Genomic DNA, 24,269 nt, shown 5'->3' on the forward strand with positions numbered 1-24,269 from the left:
TAACTTAGTAAATGCAGAATGATGCAGTAGTAATTGTTTTTATGTATTAAAAAATAACAGAAGTTTTATATATATATTTATATAAGAATTACCTTTGTGCTATATGGATACTAGATGATACAGTTGGAAAGCTTAATGGTCACGTTCTGCTCTTCTGCTTGTGGGGAAATACACTGCAGTTTGCTGAAGTAGATAATAACTAAGATCTGTCTACTGCTGGAAGGGACTTTATTTTACTGATCTTTGTCTAATGTCACTACAAAGGTCACCAGAGGTTGTTAAGAACAGCTGAAGAACATTGCTGACATCCAAACACTTGCGTGCTCTGATGCCAGAGAATGAAAAGACAACAAGGGGAGAAAAAAAAAGGTGTGGAGACACAGTGACAAGCTATTTTAAAATAATGGATGAGAGTTCACATCAGGATACTTTGGGAAGGTAAGAGGAACAAAGTGATGTCTGAGACATTCCTGAAAAACAGTTTATTTCTGTTTTTCACTTCTGTTAATTGTCAGTAATAATGAGATTGCCTTTAAGGTTTACTGGCATAAAACTGTAGAATGAAATATTTAAGTGAGGTGCTGCAACTGAACAGATGACATTTGACTCGTTAACATTCCTTGTGTAACAAACCTGGTGTTTCTTTGGTTTTGCACAAGACTAAGCAGCACTTTAGAAGGTGATTCTTGCATGTATTCAAGAAAAATGGGAAGCTTTCTGTGTATTTTCTACAAATGAAAAATATCTTCACTAGGAGCTTGCACTGGAAAGGTAAGAGTGGGTGGCATAATGATTCAGTGTAATACCAAAGAGATGGAACCACTGGCTGCATTCATATGAAAGGGCACTTACCTTGGTACTAACAGACCAGAATGACACGAAATTACAATACCATGTGGGAAGACATATTTCCCTAGAGATTTCTGGAGAGACAACTGGAGTCTTTTCTTTTACTTCGTGCTAGAAGTGCCAAAACTGAAATGGGATGTGATTGGTTCCAACCTACTAGATTTCCCTATGTGTCTATACACAAGCATAGAGGTGACTTAATTTTTACTGTCTTGAGTTGGAAAGACAAGGTAAAAGGCAAAGAGGAACTGTATGAGGAAAGACAAATATCAGATCTTGGGCAGTCTTGAGGGCTTTAAGACCTCAAGATGTTTTGAGTTCTTTAGGGTGTTCTCAGATCAGTGGAAAAGTAGTTACTACCTGTTAACCCACTCTGATCTTCATCTGATGATGATTGACCAATCTACCAAGTAACAACGTTGCTAACAGAATATTGATCTCTGCTCTTCTGTTAAGGGAATAAATACTCTTGTTTCCCTGAGGATGAGCAAGCTGTAAGACAGGAGGGACACACTGTACTTTATGGCTAGCTCACTTAAACTCAGCTCAGACTGTGTGTGCAGGAAGGCACTGGGGCTCAGAGGGGCAGATGAGGAGTTAATGAAGCACTAAGATTTGCTTGTCAGAACCCTGATGTCTGACATTATCATCAGAGACCTGATTGCCCTTTTTCTTTTTGAACATTAGCCAGATGAAATCCAGTTATCAGAGCTCTGAGTTCTCCAGAAGCACAGAAGTATTTTGATCTACAATTCTGATTTTCAGCCTATTTCTCTCAATAATGGAAATCTGCCTTAGAATGAATAATTTTCCAGATTCTGCTCTGTGATTAGCCACAGGAAACCCAGTAAAATTACACTGTATAAATGAACAGAGCTACATGAAATTAATAGCTCTCAGCAGCCTGCAGAGTGATGTGAAGAGGATATTAAGAACTGGAATAGTTTTGAGAACAGCAAAAAGCTTCTAATAATAGACAAAATGCATAACAGCCTACAGACCAAAGAATCCTGTTTTAGTTTGGTCCTAGATATGAAGATGTATTTTCTGTTTGAACTCTAAACAAATGTACAGGTTGGAATACAAGGTCTGGCTGCTTCTATTTTGCTCATGGAGGTCGTGGAGTCACCATACCTGGAGTTGTTCAGGAACTGTTCAGATGTTGTACTGAGGGATGTGGTCTAGTGGGAAGGAGCAGTGATAGATGAACTGTCGAATTGGATGATCTTAGAGGTCTTTTCCAACTTCGGTGATTCTATGATTCTATTCACTCTTGCCCAGGGTTTTGCTATCATAGGCTCCTCAGCAGTTTGGTGGGATGCTGATGGCCCTCAGGACCCATTGCAAACAAGGATTTTTGAGAGGAGACCTTACCTTACAGCTACCACCTCACTTTTCCATTTAAATTGCTAAATACATTAATCATAGCAGGTAAGTACCTCTGCTATTGCTGTTGCATCCGTTTCAAAATCTGTTACTCAGTTTTGCAAATGCATTGACATGAAATTACATCTCATTTCCTCATTTTATTTTTGGAAATACTAATGCTGTGAACAAGCACAGACAGCTAGTTCTGGAGATAAAATTGTAACAGGAATGGCTGTGTGGGTTTCCTCATTTGTCCTCCTATCTAATGTTCCACTGCTCCTACCTCCCTGTGTGTTCAGCCTTGCTGTCTCCTTGCTGTGTTGTCTGCACAGCAGCCACATCGATCAGCTGAATGCTTAGACCAAAATAAAATTCTCAAGTGACAGTTTGATTATTTGATATGTTGTCACAGATCCCTAGGGGCCATGGCTAGAAAAGGCACAAAGGGCATCCAGTTTGTTTCCCTGCTTCCTAGGGATCATTAATAACACTGCAGAGCAGAGTATTGCTTTTGTGCTTACAGCATAGCTTGGGGTCTAGTACTGCAGATCGTTTTGCTTTATCTGCTACAAAATGACCTCCCATCAGGCTCCTGTAACTGTTGTCTGTGCTAAATGCTTTTGTTTAAAGCATAGAGCTTCTACAAGTGGAATCTTGCTCTGATGTTGATGCACAAAATACTCATCAAAGTACAGAAGCCTCTTCAACTTTCTTCCAGTACAGCTCTGGGGAGTGTATTTGGGCTTACTCATTATCCCTCAGTAGCAGATAGCACTTCTCCAGATGCTGGGCTCCAAGGAAAGCAGCAGCTACCACACTCCAAGTCAAGCGGTGGTGCCAGTTCAGGGTATAACTTACACTCAAAGAGACAGTAATACCACATTTCAAAGGACCATATCTATGAAACAGACATCATTTCTTCCCCACTTCTCTCTGTGGTTAAGCTACACTTAATGATGGGTGACTCCTTTTCGGTGCTTGAATTTTAACCCTCCCTCCTGATTCTTCTAGATTAAGTGATTGCAGTGGATTGAGTGAGAACACAACATCCAGTAACATACATAGCATGTTATCACTATCAAACATGACCATAATCTGAACCAGCTCTTCCTGCTTTAATTTAGGGATGTTTTATATGCCAGGCAGCATTCTGTGTATCCTCTTGGATATAGTATCCTTGCACCTGCATCTTACAGATTTTTTTTTCCAGCAAGAAACTGACAGAACAGTTAACATGTTTAACTACAGGATAGGAATTGCTTGTGCTTGCTGCCTGCACCCTGTTTTCCTATCACACTGTCAAGCCAATTACTTTAATTAAAGTTCTGTCTGGCCCTTTTTGACAACTCAGCCTCTAATGATGAAAGTATGTATGAGGATGATGTGGATTAGGGAGTCAGAACTCATTGTTTTCCAACACTCCTGCAATTGCTATTAATTTCACAGGAAAGTAGGGCACTTTCTTTGGTAAAAACACCACAAAAGTGTCACTCGGGTTCAGTAGCAGAGTGGTGGTTCTCTGCTCTTCCCTCTTTAATGCATTTCCTCATGGGTGAAGCATTCAGTCCAGTGCTTTGAGAAAAAATGCAAACATTGCTAATTGCACTTACTTAGATTAGTATTATAGGAAATTACGTTCCACTGGCAAAGTTATACTTGGCAGTAGAGTACCCTCATTGGGCAAGTACCTTGTTGTCAAATTGCTTGCAGGTTCTGGCATAACTGGAGAGCCTACTGAAATGCTGAAAAGAAGTACATTAGTAAGTAATTGATCCAATGACAAAAGGTACAGAATATCAGAAAATTATACTTTACGTGATGTTTCCATGGATCCCGTGTGTCTGTATACATGATCTTTCCTGCTCAGTTCGGTGTTCAAAACCCCTCTAACAGCCTTCCAGCCTCACTTAACAGTTTGCTTTCTGCTCAGAGAGGATAAAGAATTGAAGAACAGGACAGGTACACAATTTATACAGCTTACCCATTTTTTAAATTTTGTGATTGTTGACCTACATTGGGGCAAACAGCTACTTTAGGACAGTGAATAGCACTGTTTTTCAACATTCTTAGGACTACAGCTATTTGATTATAATTTTCTTTGAGAGGCTAAACTTCAGAACTGTAATTCTCAGGACTTTTCTCAGAACTGGTATCTTCTGTCCTCAACCATTTTTACAGAATTTCTCCAAATAGAAAAATATCTAAACACAGAACCTCAGTTTCTCAAGTGCTTGTCATTGGATTTCTCATCCTTAAGATAGCTTATCCTATTTTTCCCTATTGCTAGCTGTTTGCATCTTACCAGCTTTAAAAGCAAGCTCACAAAGTCAGGAAAAAAGGTACACACAGCAACTAGGAGCAATTCTAATCACCAATTTGGGGCATGCTGCTTTGATTCAAGTAACTGTCCACCGGCCCTGAAGGGAAATGAGTTTAAAGAGAAAAGAAGGAAAATTCAAACTTCCCAATGGATTTGCCATCTCTTAATCCAGCCTCAGGCTCAGTAGCAGGGAAGTGTCAAAAATAGTCTCTGTGCCTTCAGACAAGGCTCTCTGGAATTACCACAGTAGTTCTATGAAGCAGTACATCCAGATTTGGAGCAATAATTTCTCTCCTACTGTCTCAAAGTTCAAATACTGTTTGTTTTTTTTAGGAGGAAGAGGGAGATTTCCAACAAAGGTGGTTTTTTTTAAACTCTTCCCTCAGGATTTTTGTAATCTCTGAAATAAGGACAGCTACAACTTATTTCAAAAAGGAACTGCTCATGGGAATAATGCAATGAAAATGTTCTCCAATAGAAAAAATCCAACGATCAGAGTTGTTACTTAAAGTAGGCTCTACAAAAGCCACTTCCAGGAGCCTCACCAGAACCCAGAGACTTTTTGAGATTGAGATACAGGTACTTGTGTGATACACAGGTACTTGTGTACCTGCCACATATTAGCTTTCTGTGCTACTCCTACCAAGCATACACCTGACTTTTGTACTCCCTCGTAAGCACAGAAGTATCTAATCTTTTTTTCAATTCAGCTTTTTCTCACAGGCATCACTCACTGTTAATTAGGCTTCACAGTTTCCCCACGTTTATTCACTACAATTATATGCTTATGAAAGCATATGAGTTCTGTGAAAAACGTGGATTACAAGGAAATAAGCTTGAAAGCATGATATTTATCATTTGGTTCCTGGATAAGACATCTATAAACTGCTGCTGTCATTGCAATCCAGTTTCTCTACACAGAAATAGGAGCCTGTGCTGTCCTATTCCAGTCACACTTTGTACTAACTGTGCCTCTTCCTGCAAACAGCAGCCAGTTGGAGCATCAATTCGTAGATTATCATATCCAGTCATTGGTACTGGAAGGCAAGTGTTAGTAGCATGCATCTACCTGTCATAATGTTAAGACTCAGGATTTCAAACACAGCTTAGTGTATGCAAGTGCTAGAATGCACACACAACGAACTTGTACTGCATCAGAACTGAGTCAATGCCTATTGCTTACTCCATCTGAGAAACTATGTTTAGCAACTATGACATAGAACAATTCCATACAACGTTATACCACAGTTAAAAAATGCACAAAAATCTGACAAAACCCAGAAAAGCTGCTAGAAAAATCTCAACAGTAGAAAATAAGCACTTCCTGTATAAATCTTACTTTCCTTTTCTATCTGCTATAATCACACGGATCTGTCTTTCATTCTGCTTCCATACAAAACTTGTGCTAGCGCTGTTCTCCATTACAGCTCTCATCTCCATATAGATTGCTATAACATCCAAACTTTCTGCCATCAAGATTCACGATGATTAACTTGCATTTCTTTTCTGTGCTTGTGGCAGTACTTAATCAACAAACTCCCTACCTATATGTATTTATATAGATATACATGTATATATACACACATACATACATACACATGACAAATACTGTTGCAGTTATCCTCCCTTCCAGTGACTGGCATCCTAGAAGGTGAAGGCATACACCACTCCCACAACCACAATATTTCCAATTGTTGCTATAATTGCAATCCATAACAATATGGCATCATTGGAAGACCGGGATGTTTCCTCTGGTGGATTCTGCATGGAAGAGGCTGCATGGACATTGGCTGATGAGTTAAACAAGGAGTACTCTGTACTAAAGTCCTCGTTTGGTGAGTCCATAAAGGCTCCTCCCATAACAGGAAGCTGTGAAGAAGAATATGGCAAAATTAGATTGAAAGCCAATACATGTATTCGTTTGCTTTCAAAGTCATTACAAAAGAGAAAACACTAGCCAACCTCCCAAATCACTGAGGTTCCATGTTCATGGTGCTAAGCTATCATAAACACACTGTACACTATTTCTTCCATTTCTGTTAGGGTTGTGATTAATGAAAGAAACCTATGTATATTGCATGTACCATATATCAGAGCTACCATATATCAGGCTCCAATAAAGCTGCACAATAGTATGAAATTGAAAAGAAATAATAAATGATTAAAAAAAGAAAATGATGATATGAGGTGATAAATCCACAAAGCATTCGCATACCAAAGAACAGCACCTTAACTCTTTCAAGGCTACCAGCAATGGTTTCTTCAAGTAAACACAGTGAGGATGCAAGCAGGGAATTTTTATGTATGGCTTAGAAGTGAACACTTAATTTATACATGCAAACAAAACCAAATGAATTGCAGAAATTGTTACAGTAAAGGAGATGGACTGTACCAAGTGCAGTCACCTCACTTACAAAACGTATCTAATATCTGCAATGTGTTATTCATAAATTTATAAATTCAGATAATTCTGTAAATCTAAAGAATTATTAATCTACACAATTATGATAGGCTTCATAGCAGTGAAAGTAGTGACAGATTTACAGCACCACTCCCACCCACTTGGGGGGGTTCTTAGTGGTTTTGTCAGTGGTGCCACAAAAAGTTTTCAATTCTCCACTTGCAAATGTTTTTGAGCTTTTGGCATCGTTACTCTTCACCTATCCCAACAGGGCTCTTCTCTGCATCTGAAACCAGAGTATCTGTCCAGTAACAACAAAACAAGAATCCTCTCTTCCTCTGTACTAGTAATAGCACTATTAGTACTATTACAGCTAGCAGCAGGAGAGTACTGTTGGAGTTACCATGGCCTGTGAATAATAGAGGAATCTACTTTCCTTTAGCCACATCACAGAAGGTTGCTGTAACCATGAGCACTAAATTACCAGGCCCAATACTCACTCTGCTGGAAAAGCAGTGTCTTTCTTTCAACACTTTCTCCTTCAAATCCTGCAACACATTTTGATTCTCCTGTTGTTACCAAGCTATACCCCACCTGTCTGCCTGCAGCTGTGCTATGGAGGCTAGTAAACAAGAGAGAATTCAAGGATAAGCCACCTCTCTCCTCCCACAGTGGTGGCTGTAATCTACATATTAGAGCAAAGAATTTGCTAAAAGTAAGTGTGACAGTAAAGCAGCTTTTTTTATTCTTGGTATTCAAAACATTCTACAAAGCAGTCTCTCAAAAACTGGCTGCTGAACAGATTTTGTTTGAACTAGCAAATATCATGTCACATTGAAAATGAAACAGAGAACGATTAAAGACTGCAATGGTTATGTCATTCTTCCCAATCCACATTAAATAAAATTATCTTTGAAAGCAAGAAAATGATGTGATCAGACAAAAGCAGTTAGCAAGCAACCAAACAGGAAATTGCAAAAGTCAGGTCTGATACATTGCCCCTGCACCAAAGATTTTTTGCTTCTAATTTCAACACTCTGCTTTAAAGAAAGCAAAAGCTTCCATTTCAAAACAAGCCCAGCTTGAATCCAACAGCACCAGCATCTGTTACATCTTGGGATTCGATAGGGAAAACTGTTCATTTTAATCAGAATTCTGTTTTTATGTTGAGATTAAAGTCAGAATTGACTTTTATAACAAACATTTGCAACGAGAGCATTCATGCAGAAATGCTGCCATTTAGCAGTTATGGAGATACTAGTTAAAGGAGCAAACAATGGGCATGCATATGTTTACCACAGCAGCAGCAAAATCTTCAGAGGTTCTTCTCTTTTTTTCCATTTACATTGATCAAATCTACAAAGTCTTTCAACTAGAGCAGCCATCCTTTGTCATTGTCCATGGCAGACAGAGGGGTACATGTAAATGTCCATGTGCCTAAGACTGTGGGGGGCTGTGAGCACTGTTTCCATCAGTGATATCTCTTTTTTGGGCCATACATTCTCTACCTTCTGTGAATTATTTGAGCTGACAAGCTTCCACTGTGCCAGTCCACATGGCACTGTCACAGGGGCAGGGAGCACGCATGTAGTAGCACAGCCCCACACCACACTGCAAGTGATGTCAGATCTGAGCTTCCTCATTCCGTGCAAGGCTCAAACAAGCTGTTTTCACCATCTGAGGAGAACACATGGTGAAACAGCTCATCTGAGTCTCCAAAAGGCTTCCAGTGACCTGACATAAAACCCTGATGCTCAGCACCTGGCACAGGCTCTTTCTGTAAAACTGACTTTCAGTTTTTGTTTGTAGGTCAGTGGCACTTTTACCACAGATCTGAAAATAAACCTCACTTTTGAAAAAAATTGATACTTACTAAATTTTCATTCTCCTTGTTGATAAAATGGCCTCATGTAGGAGCACAGGAATGGCCACGAAGTATCTAACATAAAGCTGGTTTTCTGGGCTGTGACTAGCTTTAGGAGCCAACAATGGCACAAAGCTCTCAGGAGAAAGAATAAGAGTGCAACTGGACAAGTCTATCTGATCCTGCTCCTACTCCTTAACATCTCAACTGTTCTCTGCTATGGTAGTTTGTAAACCCAATTCTATTACTCTGGATTTAATAACTAACTCTCAAAGAATTGTGTTACTGTGAACTTGGCAGCCTCCACTCAAGCTCATCTAAAGCTGTGAGTGCTTATCAATCTGGCCTTTTGCTTCCACTTAACTGGAAAGGTGGCCCAGTGATTAGCACCACATAAACGGACTGTGGGATACACACCTAGCTCTCCAGCAGAGAGAAGTACAGGGAAAAACATCAACCTCAATAAGATGAATTTCACCCTTAGCTTTAATGTATTTGTTCTCTCAAAAGGTACAATATCTTCCCTCTTCAGCCTTATTTGAGATATTGTATTAAAGCTTGTGAGACGTCCACACCCGACACTAACAAGAGCTGTGAAGTGTTTGTGATAAGCAGTAGGCTAACGAGAGAAACCCTGTAGTACTTCCTATTCTTGCTCCACTAGTCTATCTGTGCCTCTGCAAAATATACAACTATTTTATCTAAGAACTTAACCCACATTAGTGATGTTACACAGGCACCCTCATAGGGTTTTATAGCTGGAGCAAAGCAGTGCAGCACCTGTGCCACACTCCCAAAATTACTCTGCGAGGAAACCAGAGAAAAGAGTTAACTGGGAAACGTGGCAGTGAAGGATAAAGCAAGAGCGGATGGTGGAGGAGAGCACAGTAACGTGGCTCTGAAATGAAACTCTTTTCTAAGTACATCTCTTGCTAAATAGCTTCTGGGATTGACAGAGAAAGAATTCAAACCATTAAATAACAACAAGCAGAAAACTAAATAAAATATCAAAAGGAAATGAGAACAGCCGCTGTGCTGAATGCCTCCTGCTGGCATCTAAGAGGGTGGCTGAGGGTCAGCAGGAGCAGAACAAGGCTCTTGAACAGTTAAGTGATTCATTTTCCTGTTAGCAGAAAAATTCTGTTTTATAACTAAAATGATTCACATGAAGGAAAGAAAACATGGCAGGCCCCAGTTACCAATAGACTAAAAATGATGGTTTTCTTAAGTAACATGACATAAAATCCATCATTTAGCAATAACATCATTCCATTTCTTTGAGAATCGGGACATCTTTTACAGCAAGCTAGACAAGTATGACATTCAGTTCCTGCTACGTTAGAGGAAACTCAGGCTCAGCAGATAGATTTGAAAGCACAGCTAAATCTTCCAGTAGCTGTTTTCAAGAGACTAAGAAACCTTAGCAACATCTTTGACAGATGTGCTGGACCTTGGCCTTGGCTGCAAACTTCTCTGGAAATGAGAGACTGATAGGTGAAATGTCACCCCAGTTAAAATGTTGCCTTGGAAAATCATTGTTGTTACTTCAGAATATCTAAATGCTCAAGTTTCTCTTAGGTTACGTGACATATTCTGAGCACATATAGTGAAATGAGTATTTCCTTCTGGCCTAGCAGCATGTGATCACTGCAGTGGATATTTGTATCTGAAAACATTCTAGCTGCAATCACAAATCAATCTGACTAATGCAGTTGCCAAAGATGACAGCAGTACACAAAAATTTTGTAACCACATTTAAATTCTTAGACTCTTTAAATAAATGTTTTGCATTAAAGACATGTCCCACATGACCAGTATTTTCCCTGCACTAAGTCTCTTGCTTCTATCAGAATCATGCATATATGTAATACACCATTTCTTCCATCCACAATTTACCAGAACATCATCCTATGATTTACCACACAAGAATTTACCTAAACAGTGACACCAGGACTGTTAGTTGATGTTCACTATGAGAAGATTATATAAAATGCTTCAAATCCTTACACAACTGGAATTAAAGGGCACCTAAAGCAATCTTATTTAATGACATTAAACAGGTACAATTCTTGAAGGGGGAGGATCCACGCAAATGATTTATGCAGATAACTTCAAATTCTCCCTTAAATTAATTCAGATTCTTGCTTCACCATAAAATCATAGTCTCAGGTTGACAAGCTGAAGAAAAACAGCTGCTTATTTTCAAAATGTAGTTGTTAAAATGCTTGCCCTACCAATGGCAATGGAAAAATTTCTAATTTGAAAGCGTAAAGATTTCACATTTTACTTTTAATCCCATTAAAAATTCTCTTAGTCTAATCAATCTCTGATTTTCTTCCAGTTTATTGTATTTCTAGGACCTGTGTATTATTTCCTTCACCACTTTCCTGACTTGTGCTAGGCAAGATAAGTTTTTGTCCTTCTAGATGAGACTAATGTTCACAGCTGTTCTTTCTTATCAGCAGTATCTCAGATTCCAGAGGCACAAGTTTCAGCCTTGCTGTTGACCACACTATGAGTTGTCATGCCCAACAGATATTCAGGAAGGGATGTCCAAAGATGACCAGAGCTGCAGTAGACACTTCAGTTCTGAGTTTGCTCTTGATGTAGAAACTACTTTGCCTTAACTAAGGAAATCCAATAGGGAACGGAACTCAGCCAGATCTTTATCCGTAAGCATGGCCACACCTCAAATACCTTGTAGAAGAACATGCTTTGTGCAGACCAGAACACCTATCTGTACAAAATTATTCTGCTAACCAGCTGAAAAAAACAGTGTAAATAACTGGTGAGATGGTGTTTCCATCCTGACTTTTTTTCACTCTCATACTTCTGCGTAAGTAGCATGCAAGATGCATTAGTGATAAAAAAAAACAACACTGCAATTCCATTCCACACAATCTAGGCCCCCCAAATGCTTCCTTGAAATAGCTGTTATTTCAAAAAATGCTGCTGCTTTCAAATTGACAACTGTGTCAGTTAGCTGCTCTTGGATCTCAGCTTCCAAGTGTGGAAGACTAGAATCAAGTCAAGTCTTTAATGGCTGAAAAATGATGAGTCCCCAATAGAAACAGAGGAGGGCTTTATCATCTCATCCCTGGTCACAAGAGTTCCTCTCCTTCCAGCCATTGTCAGCAATGCTCCATAAAGAAGAAGAGGAAGCTTTGCTTAGAGCTGAACAGAAATATAAACAACTGTATGAAGAAACTTCAAGTCTAAGTTTTATTATTTAATTTAGACTGTGGATATGTATACTCTGTACTGGAGGTGGTGATGAATACCACAAAAGTGTGCAGGGCAGTCAAGCGTGACATGCTTTAAACTATCTGGATGAGTCAGGAGTAACCATTCAAAAATCAGTATTGTAATATAATAGCAGCTACCATCCTACTGCAGACACTATGCTAGAGAAGCAGCTGCATCTACCTTTCATGCTTCCAGGCACATACATATACATGCGGAAGAAAAAGTATGAACAGAGAGGACCAGAGAGGAATATTTTTAAATAGAGGAAAAGTCAGTAGGAGACTATAAGATTAGCCATCAGTGTTATCACAAGAAACAGCCATTCAAATTTGTTCACAATTTTGAAGACTGGCAGAATGGAGGACCCTCTTGCACCTTTTGTAGTCACATTGGGAACGACAGAGGAAATAGGAATTCCTTTAGAGGTAACAGCAACTTGCAGAACCGTCAGTTTAATGCTAAACACAATTCTAGTAGGACTTCAAACACCAAGCTCCTGAATTTAATTTTTCTATGATCCTACTGGATAAGAAAGAGGTGCTGAATATCCCACCTTTTGGAGGGTTTCTTGCACCATCTTCTGTTAGTTTTGGCATTGGTCAAACTAAGCCAAACTAGTAGATGTAGCTGGACTTGTACAATCTCCAGCTCTTACATAGGCTGGCAATCATTGTCTGGCTTCAAATGTAACTTTCCCTATTGAGAGAAAAAAAGGAAAAAAAAAAAAAAAGAAAAAGGAAGGACAGTATGGAGAAAAAAAAAAAGAACATTGCATACAGCATAACAGCTTACAGGATGGAGATATTGCTGGCTGGAAGCAAGTGCACAGCCACATACTATTAAGTGGAAATTTCAAGTAAGAACTTTTTAAGTTCTTACACAGGGAATATGTGGCTATCAAGTTCTGAAGGGTAAAGAGAAAAAGAAGTGTAATATAATCTGGTTGTAAAGATGTTCCAAATCTTCAGGAGGAAAAAAAAAAAACGACATTCCCACCATAAACAGAAAGTCAAATGATGAGGTTAAAACACAGAAAACCAGAAAGCAGAACACAAGAGCAGGTATGTGGGAATAACGAAATGAAGCCTAATCCTATTTCTCAATTTTCCTCCATTGAGGTCTTTGAAGTCATGGTCATTTGTGACAAAGTATCAGTGTCTCGTGACTGATTCATTATTGTGGCCAAGATAGCATAGAAGCTAAGGGGTCTGATGACTACATTTTTCAGAATTACTGTTCCTCTTCCGTCTCCCTTATCCTAACACTATGCTTAGGTTGTTTCTTGGAAGGAGGCAGTGGCATAGCAACAGGGAAAGAATAGGAATTAGTAGCCATTCATGGCAGTAGAAGCAACAACACAATTGAAAACTATAAGTAGTTCCAGGTGAAAACTTGAGAAAAGGGCAAAAGCAGTGAGTATGTAAATCATTGTGTCCTTCAGTACTCAATCAGGATGCTTCTCACAAAAACTAAGAGATTTCAAGGGGCTGGTGTTCAGGGAGTTAGACTGAGAAGGATATTTTGAACATCATCCTCTAGAGAAAAATATAATTGAATACAATTTCCTCTGTGTTGCATGTGCTGATCATGTTCAAACTTAAATCCGGTAAGAAGAAAAATCATGCATGCTAGCTCCAATCCCTACTACACAGCCCATGAAAGATTAATTGGCTAAGATTTAGCTATACCACAGCAACAAGCATAATAAAGCTTAGCTCTTTTTCAACAGAGAAACTATTTACTATTCCATGATGAATCAAAAGCTTTCAAACTATACATTTGATCTTTTACACAATGATGGTTACAGTACAAAAGGCTGGGATACATGTCACAGAATCACAGAATTGTAGGGGCTGGAAGGGACCTCCAGAGATCATCTAGTCCCACCCCCTTCCAGAGCAGCTCCCTAGCCCAGGTTGCACAGGTAGGCGTCCAGGTGGGTCTTGAATGTCTCCAGAGAAGGAGAGTCCACCACCTCTCTGTGCAGCTGTGCCAGTGTTCTGTCACCCTCACTGTGCAAAAGTTCCCATACACATTTGTGTGGAACTTCCTATGCTTCAGTTTGTGGCCATTTCTCCCTCCTCCTGTCTCCACACACTGCTAAGAAGAGTCCAGCCTTATCTCTTTTCCTCCCACTCCTTAGACATTATAGACATGGATCAGATCCCCTCTGAGTCTTTTTTCAAGGCTAAACAGACCTAGGTCTCTCAGCCTTTCCTCATAAGAGCTCTTTATCATCTTTGTAACCTGGCACTGGACTCTTTCAAGGAGATCCTTGTACAAGTACCAGGGAGCACAAAACTTCAGATGAGGTCTCACAAGAGCAGAGTAAAGGGGAAGGGTCACCTCCCTTGACATGCTGGACACATTCTTTTTAATGCACCCCAGAATCCCATTGGCCTTCTTGGCCACCAGGGCACACTGCTGGCTCATGGCCAGCCTGTCATCCACCAGGACATCCAGGTCTCTCTCCTCAGAGCTCTTCTCCAGCAGTTCATCCCCCAACCTCTACTGGTGCATGTGGTTGTTCCTCCCCAAGTGCCACACTCTACACTTGCTCTTGTTAAATCTCATCTGGTTCCCTTCTGCCCAACTCTGCAGCCTGTCCAGGTCTCACTGAATGGCAGCACAGCCTTCCAGCATGTCAGCCATTCCTCCCGGCTTTGTATCATCACCAAACCTGTTGAGGGTGGACTCTATCCCCACATCAAAATTACTGACAAAGATCAAGTTGAACAGGACCAGACCCAGCACTGATCCCTGAGGAACACCACAGGCCTCCAGCTGGACTCTGCACCACTGATCACAGCTTTCTGAGTTCTCCCAGTCAGCCAGTTCTCAACCCACCTCAGCATCCACTCATCTATTCCACACCTCCTCAACTTTGTTATAAGGATGCTGTGGGAGACAGTGACAAATGCCTTGCTGAAATTAAGGTAGACTACATCCACTGCTCTCCCCCCATCCACCTAGCCAGTAATGACATCGTAGAAGGCCACCAGGTTGGCAGAGCACGACCTCTCCTGGTGAACCCATGCTGACTACTCCTGATAACTCTTCTCTTTCAGTAGCCTGGAGACTGCATCCAGAACAAACTGTTCCATCACCTTTCCAGAGATGGTGATGAGGCTGACTGGCCTTTAGTTACCCGGATCCTCCTTCTTGCCCTTTTTGAATACTGGAGTGACATTTGCTATCCTCCAGTCTTCAGGCACCCATTCTCCGAGACCTCTCAAAGATGATAGAGAGTGGTTCAGCAATCACCCCTGCCTCAGCACACATGGATTCATCCCATCAGGGCCCATGGATTTATGTACAATGATGTTGCATAGACACTCTCAGACCACCTCCTCCCTCACCAAAGGGAAGCTTTCTGTTCCCCAGACCCTCTCACTTACCCCCCACAGTCCAGGAGTCCCAAGAGGGAGTTCCCACAGTGAAGACAGAAGCAAAGGCATTTAGCATCTCCACCTTCTCTGCATCCCCCGTTACCAGCCCCCCCCCCCCCCCCCATTTAATAGGGAACCCACATTTTCCCTAGTCTATCTTTTACTGTTGACATACTTAAAAAAACCTTTCTTATTATCCTTTATCTCCTTTGCCAGATCCAATTCCAGGTTGGCTTTAGCTTTCCTCATCGCATCCCTGCAGGCCCTGACAACATTCCTATATTCTTCCGAGGTGGTCACAGCCTTTTTCCACATTTCATGGACCTCTCTCTTTCCTTTCAGCTAATGCATGAGCTTCTTGCTCATCCACGCAGGTTTCCTGCCACCCTTGCCCAATTTCTTACTCACAGAGATGCCTGTTAAGGGAAGTAATGACTACCACTGCAGCTCTGCTGTACCTAGTGATAAGATATAAATGCCTCATTTTCAGCACCTTGGAAACAGCCACCTGGAATCTATCCTCAAATATGATAACAGAAGAGGCCAGTGCCCTGCATCATAATGCAAATCCACTGGGAAAAAATCATTCTGTGATGATTTCCAGAAATTCATTTACCTATGCAAAATACTTCCAGGCATCCAATAGAAAATCTTAAGATGGAAATTAAGACAATTTAACAGTCTCAACTGAATCCATAATGATTATTTTCCTAAAGTTTATATAAGCTATCAGACTCTATCATAAAACATAGGAGAGAGAAAACTGCTAACAATGTTAGCAATTTTATTTGGACTATGTATCATTTTCATCCAATATTTTATACCAGTTTATTTTCTTCTTCAATTTTTACGTTGCATTACATTTTCAAAAAGAAGGTCTGAGGTATGCTGATAAAGTATCTGAGATACATCTCTCAAGTACCAAACCTATTTTTATAAATACTTTTGCTTGCCTGTTTGGCATGTAGTTCAAGACACTTAAAAAGCCCAAGAGTATGAAAAAAAAAAGATGTATTCCATTTGACAAAAAAAAAAGGTAGAAAAAGCTGACGCAGTGTTAAGCCTCTTCATGTCTGGAGACCATATGAGCAGCAGCACGCATGAAGGTCAAAGCATACAGAGCAGCTTCCAGTAAGACAGGACTGCCAAATGTTATTCCTACTGTGTACACTTCATTTGATAGAATACCAACATCTGGCAAACTGCCATGCTTCTTGATTCCATTAGGCACATCAGGCTCAACATATGGCTTGAACAACCTATAGACTACACACCCCCTTCAACTTATTCTGTAATGCGTAAGAAGTGGTTTATACCTGAAGAAGAAATCACAATGTGTTTGGAAACTGATATTATCATCTTGTATTTTGGCCACGTAAGTGAGCTAATCATACAATGAACAAGAGAATAAAAATTAGAATGTGAAAAAATGTTAAAAATTTCATAACTTTTGAAATTTGAGAAAGAACTTGCAGTGCTAAGAAAGCTGTCTTCCAAATGTTGAATGTCAAGAGGCAGCTAAAAGCCTTCGCACCTGTAAATCTTGAGTGCTCAAGAACCAGGCAATTGCTACTAGGCAACTGTTTCAGCCATCTTCTAGAATTTACTGTTCCCACAGCAGAGCTTAAGGAAAAGAATTAACATGTTTCTCACCCACTTTGGTGCAAAGTCAACAGGCATAGTTTAAATATTTCACAAAGTCTTAAAATAAGCCTTGATCACTTTGCTTTGAAGTAGAGGGGGATCACCCATGTGAGATGTTTCACTGTCCCTTTTGAGGGGCAGAAGCTCTCATCAAACTGTGAGAACAGCCTTCCTCAGAGCCAAATATTCCATATGTTTTCACAAACCCAGATTCTCACATCCTAGGTTTTTGCTCATGTATTAAGACAATAAAGGGATGATTAAGTGTGGCTGAACTAGACAGCAGCTGATGGCATCTTTATGATGAAGAAAACAGAACAGCCAAACCATCTGTTTAAAACTGTTCAAACAGTTCAAAGAAAAATATAATAAATTATACATCGATGTTATCTCTCCAGATCAAGTGTAAGTCTATATATGTATGCGCAAAGTAGCACTCTTTAGTGACTGTTTATATACATACGGGCTTAAATCAATGTATAATTTATTATACTTCTATTTGCAGTTCGATGTTTGTACTTTGAACTGTTGCAGTTGGCAAGGCTGCACAGGATAATTAAAAGGCATGAATATGTAACAGTTTTCTTTGGGAATGAGTATTTTCCTACACAAAACTGACTTCAAGAAAACTTCTTCAGTTATTTCTGAGTTATGTAACGGAGAGCAGATAACAGAGAAAAGGAGGCAGAAATTACTGTGCATGCATTCTTTCTCTTCATAGCTCAGATTACATACACTGAATAAAATGGAAATACTACTGGTATGGAGGACTGAAACAGTCCGGGGAGCTAGAGCAGTGTGGTGGCCTCACAAACTTCTTGTTTTCCAGGCCCCTGACACCTGAGGGTCTTCAAAGCAATGCTTTGAAAATGCAAGCACTTAGAATAAACAGAAGAGAAATATGTTCTTGTCCCTGAGGTTGATAGTGTCCCTGAGTCTGACACAGCTCAAGTATAGAAAAAAATAACCATCAGCAGCACAACACAAGAGTTGAAGATTTTTCCACATATAGAGTGTTAAAAAATGATCAGGAAATGGGCTGGTTACAACTTCTGGAAGGGTTTCTTCAAAGCCTGACAGGCAAAGTAAAAATGCAGTCCTTTCTTCAAACCTCAAGTTTGGAACCATTTGAAGTTCAGATGGTAAAAGCAACAGAACAACATAGCTAAGGGATACCACGGTGCTTTAGGAGACAGGATTCAGAGCAAGACATATTCATATTCAGAGCACAGACATATGCTTATACTGATATGCACTTGCACATGCAATCAAGTATATGTTAATGCAGTGGCATCTTGCAGCTACATGCACAAATTTAAAATAACTGATCTAGTCAAAGGCAGCCCAGGAATGAAAATGAACTACTGGAATGCAACAGGTGGAAAAAAAGTAAAGGTAAGGTAAGAAAACTGCACCACAGTCCAAAAGCCTATTTCATTAAATCATTAGTACAAATCCTATAAGAGCAGCTGAAAAAAAATACCTGGCTGAAGTAAAACACCTAGCTCTGAGACACTTTAGCATGTGCAACACAGTGCAGTTCCCAGCATAACAGGGTTCATCATTGATGGCAACTCCATGTGATCAGCTCCAAGAACTTTCCTAGCACTAGGGTCACACCGACAGACCTCTTTGTGAAATTACAAAGGAGATAAAAAATAAAATAAAAATTGTGAGGTAAGAAAAATTCTCACTGAGAAGTTGCTGGTTTTAATACTGGCCCAGCTCAGTTAAAAACGAGGTTTGGGGTTATCCCTGCACCACTTATTCCAGCCATTGAAATCTCAAAAAAGGAAGCCAGTTTAAGAAAGATACTGTTAAAAATCTCATCTGAGCTCACTCTAAAACATTCTAGAGGTTGTTGGGTCCTGGAGACCAAAAGGGCCTCTCCCTCTCCCCTGCAGCATGGCAGATATCCACCTACCCACGCTCCAATAGTGCCAAAGCCTTCAGAACTGCAATGCAACCCTTTTCAAGCTGAACATTACTTGTCAAAAATACAACAGAGTAACATCAATAAACAGCATGGTAGTCCTTCAGTAACAACAGTACAAATATCTGATATCTGCAAGCATCCCTGTAATCTTAACGCACTAACATTCTGACACAATGAAGAACTCCACTTCAAAAATTTCTGCAGGAGACTTATGCATCCATAGTATTCTTTGTCTTGCACAGACAAATGTGTAAGATGATGAGGTACAGAGAGCTCAGGAAGAAGTCACAGACAAAAAGGATTACAACAGATGACCTAGGAAAACAGAAACCACTGAGGCTCACTCCACTTGGTTTGCAACAACAGAAGTCTCCTCAAAAACACTCACACTCACCATCCAGCCAAAAGGAGGCAGTTAGAAATTTAAACTGGGTGTTGGGATTTCCCTTTAGAAGGCACATGTGCAAAGGCCAGGAATGTAAGTATCATAGCATCAACAAGGCTGGAGAAGACCTAAAAGATCATCCAGTCCAACCATCACCAGTCCAAGTACTTACAGTTGAGGAAGCGCACATTTTGCAAGGTTATATTAGAAACTTTTCTTTGATGCTGACATAAACTTATTACTGTATTCCTACTTCTTACATTTAAGATTTTAGAGCTGCAATAAAAAGTAGAAAACAAAAATATATCTATGATATCTACAAAGACTCATCCTAGAGGTAACTGAATCAATAAATTAAGAATACAAGAAACAGCAGAGAAAAAGATAAAGTTTTCTTAGGATGTAATTTCTTTTCATCAATTCTGCATTATCTTATTTTAAAAGTGGCCTGAAAGTCAGAAGTCCTTCTGTAATATGAATGTTTGCACACTGAAAGCATGCTGAAAGGGATAAAAGTAATCACATTCAGATAAGTTAAAATGAGGTCCATTAGAAGGTTTAAAATATTCCCAAATAAAATAAAATTTTCTACATATTTATTGATAGCCCTGTATACAAGACAATCTTTTATATAATATTTCTCTGAGATCCCTTAGAACTTCATAAAAGCACAGATGTACTCAGAGTGCTTTCCTCCTAGCACATTCATTACCTGATCCAGTTCTCCCTTGAAGATAAATTGTAAATCATGATGTAAAATCACATAGTACACACCCTGACTGGAGAGAACATAATGCCTTTAATCTGTGGTTTGCCATTACTTCAAGTTCCTCTAAGTTAAGGAAGGACGTTATTTACCTATTGGCAAGTACACTGAAATAATTACAGAATAAAATCACATTTAATCATGTTGCTAAAAAAGCATCATGAAAATATCACTGATAAAATGCAATACACTGTTGCAAGAGAACTTCCCAGCTTAAAAATTCACTACCAGCTAAATAAGCTAATAAAAATAAGTTCCAGCTCATTTCGGGAAACAGGGATATAGAGCAGTGAGAAATAAAAACAAAAACAAACTAACAAATAAAACTTCCCAGATTAGGATGTGTGTAACACTTGCAAGTAATTCTAAACTCTTTTATTTTTATATTGCTAATATGAATTCAAATTAATTCTGCAAAACAAATACACCAAATTTAAAAGTGAATACAATGTGGTTTCATACCCAATTCCAAACCATACTCCATTTCATACAATCTACAGGGCTTACAGATACGAGTGAATAAACTCTATGGGCTTCAAAGTAGAAACACTAGTGGCCTTAGGCAGCCACACATCTGGAAAAGAATAGTTTGAGATATAGGAGGTGCCATGGACAAACAGGATAACGCACGTGACAAAAAACTCTTATTTGCATCCTTGCTATTGCTCATGCCACTACCTTAGGAAATTGTCCTTTTATCTATTTTTCATGACTTACAACTTAAATGTTAAAGGTCATTTCTTGAGAAATGGTAGATCTTCACTGCAGCTTTGCTTAGTCTTAGTTTACACAAAGCCTGCCACATTGATGTCCCAGTCTTATCTGGACACTTTCACTACATCATTATTAATTTTCTACTATAATTAGTAATTGCAATTACCAGTGGTTTGTTTATACCAAGATTTAAAAGCGTAAGCAACCTGATTGTAAGCAACCTGTTGATCAGTAATTCAACTGATGTTGAATACCCTTTATCAGTGCATGGCATATCCACACCTGCTACTATCTGCTACCACACCTGCTATGTATCCAGAAACCAAACCAGTAGATTCACTGAACCCAATTCTCTTTCCGTTAGACTTTTACTGATATTTACTGCACTAATATCAGTTTGGAGGAAAAACAAGCAGAAAAAACACCCATCATTTTTTCACCTCATTTACATTAGGAAACACATAAGTAAAATGCAACAATGAAGAATTTGCCTCTTCAGAACTGCCTGAAACCAAGGAGGATTCTCCTTGGAAAAATCTTGAAGACACTCAAAATGTCAAGTTTCAGTATCTTGAAGCAAGTCTAAAGAAACCTGTGATAAAAAACACACTTATACAAAACACAAAAAGGCAGCAAGTCAAACCTCCTCAGGAGGGACTGTATGAAATGTGACCATCCCAGTAAATAAAAGAGCAAATGCAGCATGGTTAAACTTTAATTCTATTTGGCTCTCTCAAAGCAGATGCTTGCAGACAGATTTCTGTTTCAACCACTAATGACTGTCATACACAATCATGTCACCGATTTCAGAGGGCTGCACAGTTTATATGCTTGCAGGCAAAACTGACAAGACACAACTAAAGAATATTCACAAAATCTAATACCCTGCTTAGTCCAACAGGGACTTTTAAACATTGCAGTCAAGATAAGAGAACCAGACAGTGCCACGCAGTTTCAGTAATTCTAACAGGGACAGGAATAATCATCAGAATTTGCTGGTGCCTGTTACAGATTCTGTGCTTAAAACAATGATCCTCCAGACTGTGGTTCAGAAAGTCACAGTGTTGCCCTCCTCAGTGTTCCCAGTTTTAGTTTTCTGGATTATCACATAAAGATAACAGGAGATAGTTAGTAAAGCAGAGAGACAAAGACAGGCAAGGGGCATGAGTAAGAGGCATGTCAGAAATAAGTGCAAGGGAAGACAATCTGTTGAGAAGCCATGTACACTGTATGTACTTATCTGTGGCCCAGAGTAAACCTTCTCCAATTTAAGTTTTCCTAATCATAAGCTTCAGATATAAGCTCCCTAAGATTTTATAATGGACCTCGGATAACTTCAGTTTTTTTCTGCAAGATTTAGAAAGAATGAAAATACTCATTCCCTACTCTGAGGACATGTTTCTAAAGTCTGTATCTTACAAACTCAGTAAAGATTGCATCAAATGGAACTCAAGTCTGGAAACAGCAAAAAATTTAGAGTTACGTAGAACTGCTTTCATGAACCTTGATTCACCCAATTTTACCAAGAACAGCTTCTTGTTCTCACCACTCAAGCAGAAATAGAAGAGGAAACATTAAGAACAAACCTTTTGTCTCTCTCCTTCACTTCTAAGGGTGGACAAAGCCTTAGCATGAAAAAATGAACTAAAAACCCAATATCAATGTACATGTAAGGGTCATCACTGACGTTAAACATTCTCTTCAGTAAGGATGCCAAGCTGTGTCTAGCAGCTCTGGCTATGGTGGCATTTTCTTTTCCACAAGGCAGCACATTACTGCAGTACTGTTAAAAACAGTGACATCATCTCTGAAGTGAATGCAGAGCCTGAATTTTATGTGCCAGATCCAAACTCAGTAGAGTCATTCAGTAACCTGACCAAGCCATAATAGAAGGGTGAGCTATCTACCATTAGGATCCATTTCCCTCTGAAGTCCTGCAGTGCAGGCACCATTCAAATTTCCACAAATCAAAAATGCCCTCTTTGCAAAGTACCACAATACCACCCTCCACAGATAATCACATTCCCTGTAAATCAGACCACCACTCATTTCTTTTCTTTCAAGCAACCTACAGTGATACAACAAGGAAAAATAATGATAAAACGTTAACAATTCATTCTAGTCCTTCTGACCTCATAGAGAAAAAGAGGAAAAAATAATTTCTAGAAAGCACTGAAGTGCATGACTAATTATTTAGCAAATATCACTGGGTCACATCTGCCTTTGGAATGACCTGGCAATTTCCTCATGCCAAGAAAATTTTTACCTATTGCTCAGCACTAAGTGTTGGATGCCAGTTGATCAGAACCTATGAAGGCTCCAAATGAGACTGGTTTTCAGCAAGAATCTGCTCACTTGTAGAGAACAACACAGCATGCCCACTGCTTTCAGAAAGCATCGAGTATGGGCTATAGCAGGGGAAAGGTGCTGATTACTAAAGGTAATTAACTCACGTCAGTTCTTCGTGGCATTGGCATTAAGCTTGAGAAAAAATAAAAAATAAAAACAAAGACCAACCAAACAAAAAGGAAATGCCAATTCTCCAAAGGATTTTGACAGAATGAACAACCTTAGAATTAAGAATGACCCAGAAACATAGCTAGGTTATTCAGGTTGGGTAGGCTGAAGAAATCAAACTGAGGAGTCCAAGATAACTTATATTTCATACATTGCATCCTTTCTCCCATCTGACTCATCTCTCCTTCTCTGCTCCTGTTACAGTCCAATTTTCCCATTTTTTCATCAGTTTCTGCTTCTCTTATCACTCCAATTCCAGTACTTGCAACCTGATCTCCTGCCTTTGATCTGTCTCAACAAAATCCATACATGATTTTGATCAAAAACTGCCTAGTATTCCAGAGATGAAAGGTGCATAGCTGATTCCCTGTTCCTCTACTATTTTGACAGTTAAAAAAGAAAGATAAGGCAGCAACATCTGCCAATTGTACTTGGACATTTATAAAAGAGCAAGATGACCACAGTACATGTTAACAAACTAAAAAAGAAATAGCAAAATATCTTATAGAGCTATCGTATTATTTTATCATTATACTTTATTAAAATACAATGTAGTTTTTATTTTATGTATCAATTAATATTTTAAGTCCTCATTAGTTAATATAATTTAAATATTTTTTTTCCTTTGTAGAAATGCAAACAAGATACTTTGTGTGTGAAAAGTTTGACAATGGGAGAGTGAATTATGGGGATACTGGTGTACTCAAAAGGTTAGTGTGATCTTTTGTTGATTAAGAGATACGTTATTAAGATAAATGTTTCAGTTGCTATAATTTATTTCAGAGAAAAAATCTAATATTTTTACACAAAGTACTGTAGTAAGATAAGGAAAGCATATTGTCAGGTTAGAGTAGGAGGTCTGAACAGCTA

At 39.2% G+C, this 24,269-nt stretch overlaps 1 protein-coding gene and 1 long non-coding RNA gene across 2 annotated transcripts in view; one reads left to right on the plus strand and one right to left on the minus strand.

The window, feature by feature from the left end:
- The first annotated feature begins 692 nt into the window (after nucleotides 1-692).
- LOC136057781 (uncharacterized) lies at nucleotides 693-3,981 on the plus strand. Its single transcript, XR_010623073.1, has 3 exons — nucleotides 693-771; nucleotides 2,147-2,280; nucleotides 3,928-3,981. It is a non-coding gene; the product is annotated as an uncharacterized LOC136057781 (long non-coding RNA).
- A 1,237-nt stretch (nucleotides 3,982-5,218) lies between these two features.
- The window catches only part of CUNH14orf132 (chromosome unknown C14orf132 homolog), a 36,966-nt gene continuing 17,915 nt past the window's right edge, over nucleotides 5,219-24,269 (minus strand). The window contains exon 3 of the mRNA XM_065747196.1: nucleotides 5,219-6,406. Within this exon, the coding sequence (XP_065603268.1) occupies nucleotides 6,182-6,406 (225 nt within the window). The 3' untranslated portion in view covers nucleotides 5,219-6,181. The remainder of the gene's footprint in view (nucleotides 6,407-24,269) is intronic.

This window comes from Cyrtonyx montezumae, unplaced genomic scaffold (assembly GCF_038088225.1).
Source record: "Cyrtonyx montezumae isolate F1298 unplaced genomic scaffold, pur_monq_1.0 scaffold_10, whole genome shotgun sequence".
NCBI classification, from domain to species: Eukaryota; Metazoa; Chordata; class Aves; order Galliformes; family Odontophoridae; genus Cyrtonyx; species Cyrtonyx montezumae.